This window comes from Malurus melanocephalus, unplaced genomic scaffold (genome assembly GCF_030028575.1).
Source record: "Malurus melanocephalus ecotype Western Australia unplaced genomic scaffold, MMel_1.1 scaffold_686, whole genome shotgun sequence".
NCBI classification, from domain to species: Eukaryota; Metazoa; Chordata; class Aves; order Passeriformes; family Maluridae; genus Malurus; species Malurus melanocephalus.
Window position 1 is genome coordinate 220,894 of NW_026623918.1, and position 12,645 is coordinate 233,538.

Sequence of the window (12,645 nt, forward strand, 5' to 3'; positions counted from 1 at the left end):
GTTTGGGGCCATGGACCCCCATGGGGCCAGCATGTGCTCCCCTCCCCTCAGCCCGTAGCTCCTGGCCCTTGCTGGCACTGTGGCCCGGCCAAAAGGCTGTGCAGGGCAGCAGGATGAGGCTCAGCAGCCCTGGCTGGGCTGGGACCCCCATTCCTTCTCAGGGGATGAACAGAGGTGACACCAGCCAGGTGACACCAGTGCTCACTCCAGGGATGGCAGCTGCCATCCCATGTCCCATGCACACTGGGGGTGTTGTTGAATAGTCCTGTGAACCCAGCAACCTGGCACACAGCCCCAGCCTCTGGACAGCAGGGATGAGGCCAGGAAAACAGCACACAAAACGCTCTGGTTCCATATTCCTCCCAAGCTCAGCAGTTTGCTTTAAGCACCCCATTTTTATGCCACGGACAGCAGCGTGTGCCACGGCTGCTCTCAACACACACATTAAAGCCCTGTTTCAAYRGGCAAACATGAGGCTGATTGGCATTTCCTAACAGAAATACCTGTATGCTCTGCCAGCACAACAATGCCCACATAGAAACATTCTTCTCTGAGGCAAGAGAAAGCTTTTTACCAACTTTATAATTAGGGCAGCTGTAAATTTCTGGGTATTTCTGGGAGTCCTCTGTATTGTACCACATCAGATGAACCAGCTTTGTAATACCATTATAATCCACATGTTATTAATACCAGTGGTGACTATACACAAACGCTGTGCTGCTGCTGAGATGAACTATCTGCTGCTGCACCCATCTGGTGTGGAGATAAAAGCACCACCAGCTCCATGTGGAGGGACCCACRAGGAGAGGCTGAAAGAGCTGGGTTTGTTTAGGTTGCACAAAAGTGGTCTACACAAGGACTCTGTTGCTGGCTTTGTTTATTTGGGAGCTGCAGAAAGGAAAGAGCCAGACTTTTCAGCAGTGCATGCCCCCATCTGATCTGGGTGATGGACACAAATCACTTTGAGGAAAATTCTGGCTGGAAARTAGGGACAGAAAGTCCCTATATACCCTCCACAGTGAGGGCAGTCAAACAGCAATGGGTGGCCCAGAGTAGCTGCAAAGCTCCATGTGTGGAGCTGCTCAAAGCTCAGCTGGACACGCTGCTGAAGCCAGCCTTGCTCTGAGCAGGCAGGTGAGTGAGGGACTTCCAGACATCACTTCCAMCTGGAATTATTCTGTGTTTCTGGAACCGAAGATGCACTTGAATGGCAGCTTTATTAGACTCTGCATAGTCGAAAAATAAGCTAATCTAACACATTTAGAAAATAAATGTGGTCTCTCCTCTGCAACTTCTGGTTCCCTGAGATCAGTAATTTGGCTTTAAAGAGCAAGTGTCATCAAGTGATCTGTAATCAGCACTGTCTAGAAAACTCTGGCAAGCAGTAACCACTTTCAGGTGATAGAATAAAACCCTCTTCATTTCTGTGTGCCATTTGAAACATCTTTCATATGCTGCTTATAACACAGAGATTGAAAGAGGCCAAGAAAGGCTAATACATACCTATCAAGTACATAGCCAAGAGCCTTATGCCGTATTCCTGAGTAAACCGATGGGCTTGTTTCCCAAGCAATTAAATTGGAAGCATCATGGAAAAGATGAATGTTTACCAAGTCAAAGGCACTATGACAAAAAAAAGGAAAAAAATAAAATGATTCAGGATAAAAGAAAAAAAACCAAAACATCTCTTGCATCAGCAAAGCATTCAACATAGCACTTACTGTATTCACTCTTAYGCTATCTTAGTATTTCTTCACAGAAACTGCAGATTAAGCTATCATAATCAGAAAATTGTCAGAGACTGGCATCARGCTTACAGCTCATCCACAGGTAAGACTCCTCCTTTTGCATGAAGGATGCATAACATGAAAATGAAAAGCTATTTGTCAATCACAATTCCAGAAATCAGGCAGTACCCTCTCACTAAAATATTTWTAAAACAAAACTGAATGTGTAAACRATTTCCATTTTACAAAGCTGCAGCTAAGTGTCAAGTAGAACTGTGGCTTTGCAATAAACAACGTGAAAAACTACTGACAGGAAGATGTTACTGAGGGTTAAAATCCTGTCACTGTGACTCCCTGTCTGTCCCTGTGGAGAATGCTGAGACAGCAGCGGTCACTACACACACCATGTCCAGCTGGGAGAGGACACGGACTGCTTGTCTCAGGCCATGCCTGGGGGACCACAGGAGCACAGAAAAGCCCACTAAGCCTACCTGCAGCTGCTACAAGCACAGACAGGCTCTGGCCAAAAGAGAGAGGTGCCAAACAGAACCCCCAAGYGATGCTCAGGGCGTTTCCCAGACCCTGGTGGAGCTGGAATGGACCCAGACACAGCAATGATGGCAGCAGGAACAGTGAAAGCACAGTCAGAGCAACAGTGAAAGCACAGTCAGAGCAACAGTGAAAGCACAGTCACACACACAGGTTACTCCAAACAAAGGGCCCTGCCAGAGATCCTGGTGGAGACATCTGGCTGCAGGGATCTGCACATCCTGCCCAGTAAAACCACACTGAGGGAGATGCAGCCCCACTAATGTTCTTATAAAGATATATAATGACCACATAACTATAAAACATGACAGCCTGAGATATCCAGGCCTGTCAGGCTGAACCATGAACAGAAAGAATCCCTGTAGGACAGGAAGGGTCCAGTGTCACCAGATCACCTCATCACCTCATGTGTAAAGGTATCTATGACCCACCTGCATCTGTCTAAAACATGCTTGTTCTTAGAGCTTACTGATGAAGGACCTTCAACTTCCCTGTCCTTAAACTTCAATTCTCATCATATTACCTCTTTTCCTGCAAATTAAACTGATTTCTGYCCTTCTGCAGGGCTGACAGACAGCAACCAGTTTCCCTGATGTGGTCAGCCAGTTCTCATCCCCTACTCAGATTCTCCACCATTCCCGACTCTCCTGTCCCCTTTCCAGCACACCCAAAGCACAGCACTCAAAGCCAAACACAACACTTTATCACAGGCCTTGGCAGCACTCATGTAAATAATCACCGTGCCTTCCCCCTTCGTGTCCTTCACAGGATCTATCTATTAACACATCTCAGTAAGATAATAATGATCCATATTCAATTCCTTCTCCCTTGATCCTTTYCTGCAGCAGGGGTAATGAGTCAGTTATTCCCAAAATTGTATTGCTGCTTTTAAATTTTCCTCTCAAGTATCATGYTTTGCACTTCCCTGACTTTCATCTTCGAATACTACTTCCTCAAAAATATCAAAACTGTTCTGGTTGCTGATTCTGACCACTGATATAATTGCAAAGATTGGTGGCCTATCTAAATGTTATAAGTGCATTCTCTAGTCCATCCTCCCTAGCAAATGTGAACTATGTATGTAAGCAATATTTAAGATTGTAATGCATTCAGGGCTCTATCTTGCACCTGTTAAAACACTTACACTGATAATTACTGGAAYAGAAACAAACACCTTCACCTTATAGTCAAGATACGAAAAAAAAAGGCAAAATAAAAGTACATGTAGTTATGCAGTTCTCTTTCATTTTTGCATAATGTAAAAACTCATGAGTGCCCCAAGGTTCTTTAGTTCTCTAAAGGTAAGATAATGAAGAATAATGGATTTAAAAAATCTGGATTCACAGAGAAACTCARCTGGGGCAGACCACTGAATTACAGAGAAGGAAAAAGGACAGTTCTCTGAAGTCTGCTAAGGTCACTTTGCTGTTTTTTTGGGAGCCCACTGTTTTTGGCATGAGGTACATTCTCTACCAATGTTTTCCTAGGCAGGGAAAATGAATAGCWCCCTCCAAGGACTCACACAGAAGTACTAACAAGTGTCTGGACTCTATTTTTATTGACTGATTAGAATGCAGTAATGTATTCATCAAAAGTCATGATTTATGAAATTGGCTTTCATGATTAKGAAAATGGGCAGAAATTTGTTCATATGCACAGAGACTAGGTGCAAACACTCATCACACCCTGAAGAGTTACATTAGACACTCAGACCTTCTTAAGGATATTTTCTAATCCCCTGTATTTTCCACAATATTTCACTTTCATTCTTCAGAAACTGTTCACAATAACTCGCCCCTTCAACTTCCTATTAGAAACATGTGAGACCTTGTTAGATCATGTGGATCAGAACTGGAAATTATTGCAGACAGAACAACCACCTCAGCTCATTWCAGTCTGGAGAATGGTGGCTCCTCATTCTCACTGCCCAACACACCCTTGACAGACAAGGCCAGATTAGCAACTGGTGCTAAATATCCACTTCTGCCTTTATCTGCTGCTGGAATCACATGCCATGCATGTGGATCTGGAGAAATTAGGATTTACCTGCCTTATCACACAATTGCCTGCCAGTTTCTGGGTTAGAAGCCTATAAAAGGAGAAAACCTGACACCTCTTCAGTCTTCACAGACTGCTTGATTAAATAAACATGCCTATGCCAACAGAGGACGAATACTGTTCAGCACTGARAAGTCAGCCTGCGTGAACATTCATGAGATTGCAAAGTCAATGAAAGAGTACGATTTTAACATGTAAAACAACCACGAGGAGAAGTGTTGCACATTCATGTATGTGTAGGTGACTGCAAGGTTAAGTAAGCAGTAAAGACCAGAACTATAACTAAATGGTAAAAGAGCAAGGTCAGATTTCCAGGTAGGCTTAGAGAAATCTGAAGGAACGCCTAGAGAACAATCATCTCTTTGGTCAGAAACCCCAGAGGTGAGGACTGCTCACAGGCAGCTGTGGTACCTAACCAGGTGAGACACCAGCACGTCCCAGCAGCATCAGGAGTGATGGGAGCAGCAGTGAGGGACACTGCCAGCTCCACACTGTGACTGACTGCCATCCACAGTGTGACTGACTGCCAGCTCCACAGTGTGACTGATGCCACAGCCCTGCTCACATGGAGTGATGGGAGCAACATCAGGAGTGATGGGAACAGCATCAGGAGTGATGGGAGGGACACTGCCAGCTCCACTCTGTGACTGCCACAGCCCTGCTCACATGGAGCGATGGGAGCAGCACTCAGGGACACTGCCAGCTCCACAGTGTGACTGATGCCACAGCCCTGCTCACATGGAACAACAGGAGCAGCAGTGAGGGACACTGCCAGCTCCACACTGTGACTGCCAGCTCCACAGTGTGACTGACTGCCATCCACAGTGTGACTGATGCCACAGCCCTGCTCACATGGAGCGATGGGAGCAGTGAGGGACACAGCCAGCTCCACACTGTCACTGTCACAGCCCTGCTCACGGGCACCAAGCTGCCTGACAGTCAGTCCCTGACTGAGAGCCTCTTCTGACTGAATGGTCCCACGCTAACGCTACTGTGGGCATTGACACCACATTTCCTTATGCAGCATTACAATTTACTGAGCTCTGTATGTTCAACAGATAATAAAGCAACTGTTTGGAACCAATCTGCTCTATGAACAGACCAATCTACACAYGGAAACACCTACTTGAAGGAGTTGTGAACAGACATACATAAACTGCATGTAAYCAGAAATAACTTAAAGATGCCACTTACCAATCAGTAATACACCATCTTGTTCGGATGAAACCTTTTCTCGACCACTTGCACTGCAAAATAAGTGAATAAGAACCTTAGGTAAAGATTACCGCATAAGTGAAATACAGAGAACAAACCAAAGCAGAGCTCATCCATACATTATAACCAGGAAGCACTGAACACAAACTAAGGTACTTTGAAAATAGATACTGTGTCTTTTATAAATCCTGTATTTAATTATATTTTGGATCCTGMAGCAGTTACAAACTTATGTGTAAAATTAATATAAGCTCTGGTAACTGTTTATAGATTAAAGATAAACAAATAGGAAAGCTTTCCAACTGAATTTATGCTTAGCTTAAACCAACAAATTCTTATTACCTATGCACAACTATTTTCTTTGCAATTTTACCTGAATGGTAAAATGTCATCAGAGATTTACATCAAATTAAAATGAATGAGATCTGCTAGAAAGCTATTTCTCTTGATGAGCCAAGCCACCCAATATTTCTATAAAAGTTAAGAATTTAAATAATGGCAAAAGATTACATTCATCATAACTGCACCATCGGCCAGAAAGCCACAATTCAGCTTGTACCTACACGTGTCACTTACGACACAAAAAGGGGTTTTTCAGCACCACTCCCAAGCCACCGGCACAAATTACAACCTCCCATAAAAAGACATGATTTTGCATCTTATTTATTCCGTGTTAACAATGCAAGTGTGGCTAGGCTAATGTGCTCTGGGAGTAACATTGCAGCACACAGAGTTAAATAATGGTGCCAATGATTTTGCAGCAAAAGACCGACTCACTGCGAATAAAGTACCAGTCCCAGCAGAGCATACCCTGTCAGAAGCACCACTCCCCCAAACCTCACCCAAGGCACTGGCCAGCTGTATTCATTCTCCTCTCCATGAACAGTCAGTCCTCAATCCTGAACACCACTGAAATAGTGAGGGGCCTCACCAAACGAAAGCAGCCTGTGTTAGAATGAACCACAGAATGACAGAGTGGCGTGGGTTCAAAGGGACCTTCAAGAGCACCTCGTTCCACCTCCCCTGCGTGTGCTCAGGGACTCCTTTCAGCAGACMATGTTGCTGCAAGCCCTGTCCAACACAAACTGCATCTTCTGACCACCCCTCAGTGAAAAGGGATCCATCTCCCTCCTCTCCTCTCCTCYCCTTAGATACAAGCACAGTCACTGCAGCCAAGACCAAGAAGAAACACTACCACAGTAATTATATTTCAAATAATTATCTACTTTATAGCAAACTTTTTTTTTTTTTTTAAACAGTGAAAAATAGCCCCTTCTGCAGGTCCAGCAACCACTCAGTTAGAGGATGGCTGGCTGGAAGGCAAACACTCCAATCCTYCCTAAAGGATCCATGGCTGAATCACAAATCCCACAATCCAGTAAGGTCYCCTCTGTGATGCCCATGAGGGCACAGTTACAAGTAGAGATGTCAACACTTACTCAAAAGCAAATCAATGAAAATAGTTAAATGCTAAAGGCATTCAAAATTGGATCAAATTTAATCTTCATCAAAAAAAAATCAGAGTTTTGTAATTTCTTTCCTAAAAATAAGTACCCAGAACTTAAAATCAAGTAATCCAAGTCTATGATGTTTTCAATCAAGCTGCCATTTCTCATTTGCTATCTTCCTCTTTGGCAACGTGGCAGGTACCACAAAAGGTGCAACACCAAAACAGACCCAATCAGATCATGTTGCTTAGAGTCACATTCAACTGGGTTTTGAGCATCTCCAAGAACAGCAAYTCCACAACCATTCTGGACCCATCTTGTGCTGTTCACCCTCATGGTGAAAGCTTTTCCCAGACTCAATCATATTTTCCCTTGCTGCAGCTGCTGGCCCTGGTCCTGCTCCCATGCCAGCCAGGGGCAGTGTCACATTGCYTGGAGTCTGTCCCTCCCTCTCCTGGGGCACAGAAAGGCTTTTTGTTGTGTTCCCACACACCCTGTTCAAGCCCCAGAGGTGCCTCTGCTCTGTGTGATCCCACCTGCCCACGTTTCTCCGGACAGAGATCCCAAATAAGACACTGCAGAGGTGATGTGGCCTTGGAGCACCAAACAGATGGAGGAGTCCCTTCCTGGCACCCGGGGATGCCAGGAGCCTTCTCTGCCACCCAAGTACAAAGCTGGCTTATCTTCAACTTGCCATTCAAACAGATCCATGTACTTGGCTGTTCCCTGGATAATCACCTCCAGCCTGTCCTGCTTTGTGAGGAAGGGATCCAGGGGCACAGCTTGGCACTAAGCTTTGCTGAACTCTGGGGCTCCCTTCAGCCTGCTAAAGTCCCYCCCACAGCATCCCTGCCCTCCAGCATTCTGCCTGCTCCCAGCTGAGTGTGCATCCATCCTGCTGTCCAAGAGCTGTTGGACTGGTGAACCCCTGAGGAACCCCACGGGCTGCCATTTGTCCATGATCCTGTCACCCTGAGGGCTGGACAGCTTTCCAGCTGACTCCAGTACAGGTGTCACCAACTTGGCCTCCAGGACACTGAAACWCTGCTCTGGAAAGCCTTGCTAGAGSCAATGCCYRCAGCACCCACAGCAAACCCTTCTCCAKGCACTTGGTCACTCAGGAAGGTTTGCTCCATCAGCATCCAGTGCCTGGGGAGATGGCACCTGGGACCTTTCCTGAGAATGGCTGTAAAATGTGTGTTTTCCCAACCCTTGGGATGGCAGCCAGGAGCCYTGCAATGACACCAGCAGATCCCCTCCCCTTTGGATGGGCCCTGCCTGCAGCCACAGGGTCATGCACATACACTCTAAACCCCTTTGGTTTTTCATACCCAAGGGGCAGGAGAGCAGAGCCCTGCTGTCAGTCCTCATCCACCTCTCCAGCAGGATCTGGAATCTGCAATCTGGAATGATCTGGAATCTGCAATCTGGAATGTGCAATCTGTACACAGGCACCACAGAACCCACTCCAATTCTGTCCCTGACACCTTGCAGTAGACAGCATGTCCAGCCCTTGGCATGCTGCCTGACTGTTCAACACCAGCCTAGGCTGATACAAGCCAATGAAAAGGTATTTGCAATAAATTTGTATTTCATGACAGTATAAAATACTTTATTTCCTACCCAAGCTCTCCTCACACACATGTGAAYACTGGTTTAAAGGCAGCAGCACATGAGAGGCCATGTTCTGGCACCAATGTACTTTAATCAATGTAACTGCAGCTCTGGCACCTCACTATCAGAAGTCTTCACCAAAAAATATGGTTTTTAAAATCACGATTTGAAAACTTGTRGTTACATTCTGCCAGCTTTTCCTTTGTGAACAGAGTCCCTGAGGAGATTGGGCCGACCTTTTAAAGCACCCCAGAACCACCACCTACATAAATAACCCCTGCTACACTGGGGGAAAGGACCTCAGGCAGCATTAACATGAAGAGAGAGGTTAGAGAGGGCTAATGTCAAAAAGCACTGTGAGCAATAAGTAATGCACACAAGCCATGATTGATAATGACCAGCACAGAGCCTTAATTCATCTTTTCTCCATCATTTTACTGAGAGGGACCATATAAAATTAAATAGTGACCCAGAAAGGGTTTATTCAACCATACTAAGTGGGGCATGAAGGAAAGACATATTAAAGTGGCGATGACTGCAGTGTAATTGCAGCTCCTTAAAGGAACACCACAGCTCACAGGGAATGGAAACCTGAAGCAGGAATCAGCCARATACTGGCAGCAAGAGCAGCCAAGGAACCAAGCAATATCCATCACTGACTGGCCTTCCTTGCCATGGTAAGAATGTCTCCTTCTCAGAGCCTTTCACAGGAGCCCATGGTCCCTGTGCTCACAGCAGTGTKTAACTAGTCAGGAAATGGACACAGATTATGGCAAYTTGCCATAAAAACAGCACAGAATGKAGTTCCTACCTCAAAATTACTTCTTTTCTTTCCTTAGATCAGTTGCTTCTGTAACTGTTTGAAGTCAGAAGCTCCATAATGCTCCAGACTGAGACACTGCCAAAAAGCAACAAGTGATGGACAAAGCCATGAAGATTTGGACCTTTTACCTGGYCCAAGGAGAAGCCAGCACAGGAGATCAGTGAGAAGATTTAGCTCACACTGGAAAATATCACCCAGCTGAGGCTGAATAAAGCAGAACACCTGTGCCTCTGAAGTGTAAAATAACACTTGTTTCACTGTGCAGYTGGTATATTCCCCACCCAACCTGCAAACTACCTTTAGTTACTCATAACTTGAACACACTTAATTCCTTTAACTTCAATAAATAATTCACTTACCAATAACTTGCCTATTTAACATTAGGAAGGTAGAAATTAGCAGGCTTTGGGCCTAATGGAGCTCAGGAGCTGGAGTTCTACAGCTCTGATATGAAGGTATCATCCTTWGACTTAAATATATACTGCAGCTGAACAAGATGCATTATGTATTTTTGGATCATTTATATTTTAGTATTTTGTATTTCTAAATGAAGTATTTGGAAAGACCGAAGTTTTGGAAACAGAATGTAAAAAAGAGCTATAGCTTGGGAAGGAAGAAAGAGAAATTTGATTCTTRTTGCACATTTCAAAGCAACAACCTTATTTTCACTTGAACAAATAGTCACTAGCTGCTACAMCATCTGTAAGCCAGCATGAAACCAGGTGGAGATGACATAGGTCATCTGTATGCTCTCAGAGCGATCTACATTTTAAAATAGGAAAAACAAATCCTACTTCATGTCCCAGAAAGGGGATACCACATCTTTCACCTTACATTATTAAGTCTCTTCTCAGATCCTCTGTTAATAGGATTCCTTTAGCCAGCAGATGGATTGTGAATACAGGCAGTTTCATCTACTAAAAGACAACATAAATCATAATTGAGAAAGGAGAGACCGCAGTAAGGTTATCACCATACAGCCTCCTCCATGAAAGGTTTGCATTAAAGCATTAGTGAAATTAATTCATCTTTCATAAGAGCTTTGAGCAGTATCTGTGATCTATGATAACAACCAATTTCTCACTATGAGAAAAAAAAAATTACTCAGGCCTGATAGACTACACAAATCTGCTTTTTTTAAAATGGCCTAACATTATCTAGAGTGTTGCTCCCAGAGGCATCATTTGAGGTTTATGCCTTGCCAAGAGGACCCATAAATCAAGGCAGAAAGTTTTGTTAGTTTTATATGCAGTGGGCTGTAATTATTTTGAATTGCATTATGCCTCAATCACTGTAATTACTTTTAGATCATCCTTAAACAGCCGCAATAAAAAGAAAAGAAATCAGTCTTAAACCATTTCTCATACCAAAAATTGCATATGTGATGTGAGAGATCTGGCTAAAACACGTAAGAGCACATCAATGCAACGTTTGGGCAAATACACTGTCCATGTGTTCTGCTGGGTCAACYCAAATTTCCACAACATACATTATTTGGTGGCCTTTTAATTGCTTTTATTACTACTAATATTTGTCTATGAAGAAAACATGTGATAACAAGATTAATTTYAGCTTTAAATATAGAAACATGCATATGAGAGCCAAAACTATGTCCCTGTTGCTTTTGCTGTGTCTGTGTGTTTGAGACACTTCTTGGTCTCCAGTCCCAAACAGAAACAGTGTAGTCTAAAAATCACTGCAATTATTTTCTACCTTTTCAAGTGACATAAAAATATCCTGGSTTGGCAGATGCCAGGGTGCAGGCCAGGCAAGGCAGCAGGTCCCAGGGCTGTGACACGGATGCTGCTGTTACTCACATCACTGCAGACCTGCAGAGCCCCTGTCCCTCTTCTCTCCTGCCGTGCACGGCCCCAGCCTGTTCCACGGTCTGGCWGCAACACCATGCCCAGAAATTGTGTGGAGGGCAGGAACACAACTGAACTTACTAAGGGCTTTAGGGATTTGTTCACGACTGAATTGCACATATTTTCTCTTTTCTCTTTTCCTGTTTGTTCCTCCTCCAGGTAAACACTACCCCTGACAATCAGAAGACAGAGGTTTCTGCTCAGAAGGTTTAATGCACTGGAACCAACAGGACAAGTACAGAGGCATCACAGCCTGGAAAGGCATTTGGCTGCTCCTCAGTTCCCGAGCCCCCAGTCCTGTCCTGAAAGCAGCACAGGAGGGTGGATCAAAGGGAGAAGCTGCAGCTGCTGATGCAAACATGGGAGCACCTGATCCCTGAGCAGCCACAAGGAATGAACGCAATTCCTGCTCCACAAAACCACAGGGAACGCCCCAGGACTCCACTGCTCCAGGAGACTGCGAAGAGCTGTTGATACAAGAGGGGTAATAAACAACGCTGAACAAGTTCCAGCTTTGCCAGTCTCACAATGAAGCACCAGCAGTGAAGTAAGGGAGGCAATCATTCTCCCTGGGTATCAGTGCATGGCTTGTCCTAGTGCTGTGAGGCACAATGCAGTGTTCACAGAGCTGTGCAGTGCTCTCACMCTGCAGTCACATCACAGAGCTGCCACGCACCACACTGCTCCAGCTTACTGCTGAGGAGGGCAAAAACACACACCTGAGGAACTGTCTCARGTTCCCTCAAAATGATCTAACACTTAACTTCAAAGAAGTATATTAGATGTTTATTTGCAGGAAGTGAAAGCTTTGCAAAATTATGTCAAAGGCACTTTTCCTTCCAGTACTGAGATAAAAAAATAAATAATTTAGTATCAAAGTCAAGAAAAAGAACAACCTTCACCCTATCARTCCTGTAACTATTTATGCAATGCTCTGCCAAGCACACAAGCACTGTGTAAATATCTCTTAAGTGTGTATATTTACAAATTCTAAATTAATTTTAGGRCTTTATTTAATTCTTCCTTTTATTAAAGTAGTGAGGCTTGTTTGATCCACAAATGTTACAGGAGTTCAATAAATTTATTCACTTGGTTTGAGGAAAATATTAACCATTAAACATCCATGTTCTATATGTTCTTAAGAAATTAAAAATGAGAAAATTAAAGGAAACATCAAAGAAAAGAGACACTGCACTTGCAGATGCAGTGCAAGAAACCCTCAGCTCTGTTTGTGCTTCTGGTTTTGACAAGACCTTCAATCTCAAACCTTCAGCATGCCCCAGTTCTTCTGAGAACAGGCATGCAAGGGAGCCCCAGGGCAGCCCTGGAGGACACCATCAGTGTGT

General features: G+C 44.4%; 1 protein-coding gene across 1 annotated transcript in view; it reads right to left on the reverse strand.

The window, feature by feature from the left end:
- The window catches only part of INPP5A (inositol polyphosphate-5-phosphatase A), a 116,918-nt gene that overhangs the window by 62,485 nt on the left and 41,788 nt on the right, over positions 1-12,645 (reverse strand). The window contains exons 5-6 of the mRNA XM_057384105.1: positions 5,529-5,581; positions 1,504-1,623 (exon numbers count right to left, since the gene is read on the reverse strand). Coding sequence (XP_057240088.1) covers positions 1,504-1,623; positions 5,529-5,581 — 173 coding nt within the window. The remainder of the gene's footprint in view (positions 1-1,503; positions 1,624-5,528; positions 5,582-12,645) is intronic.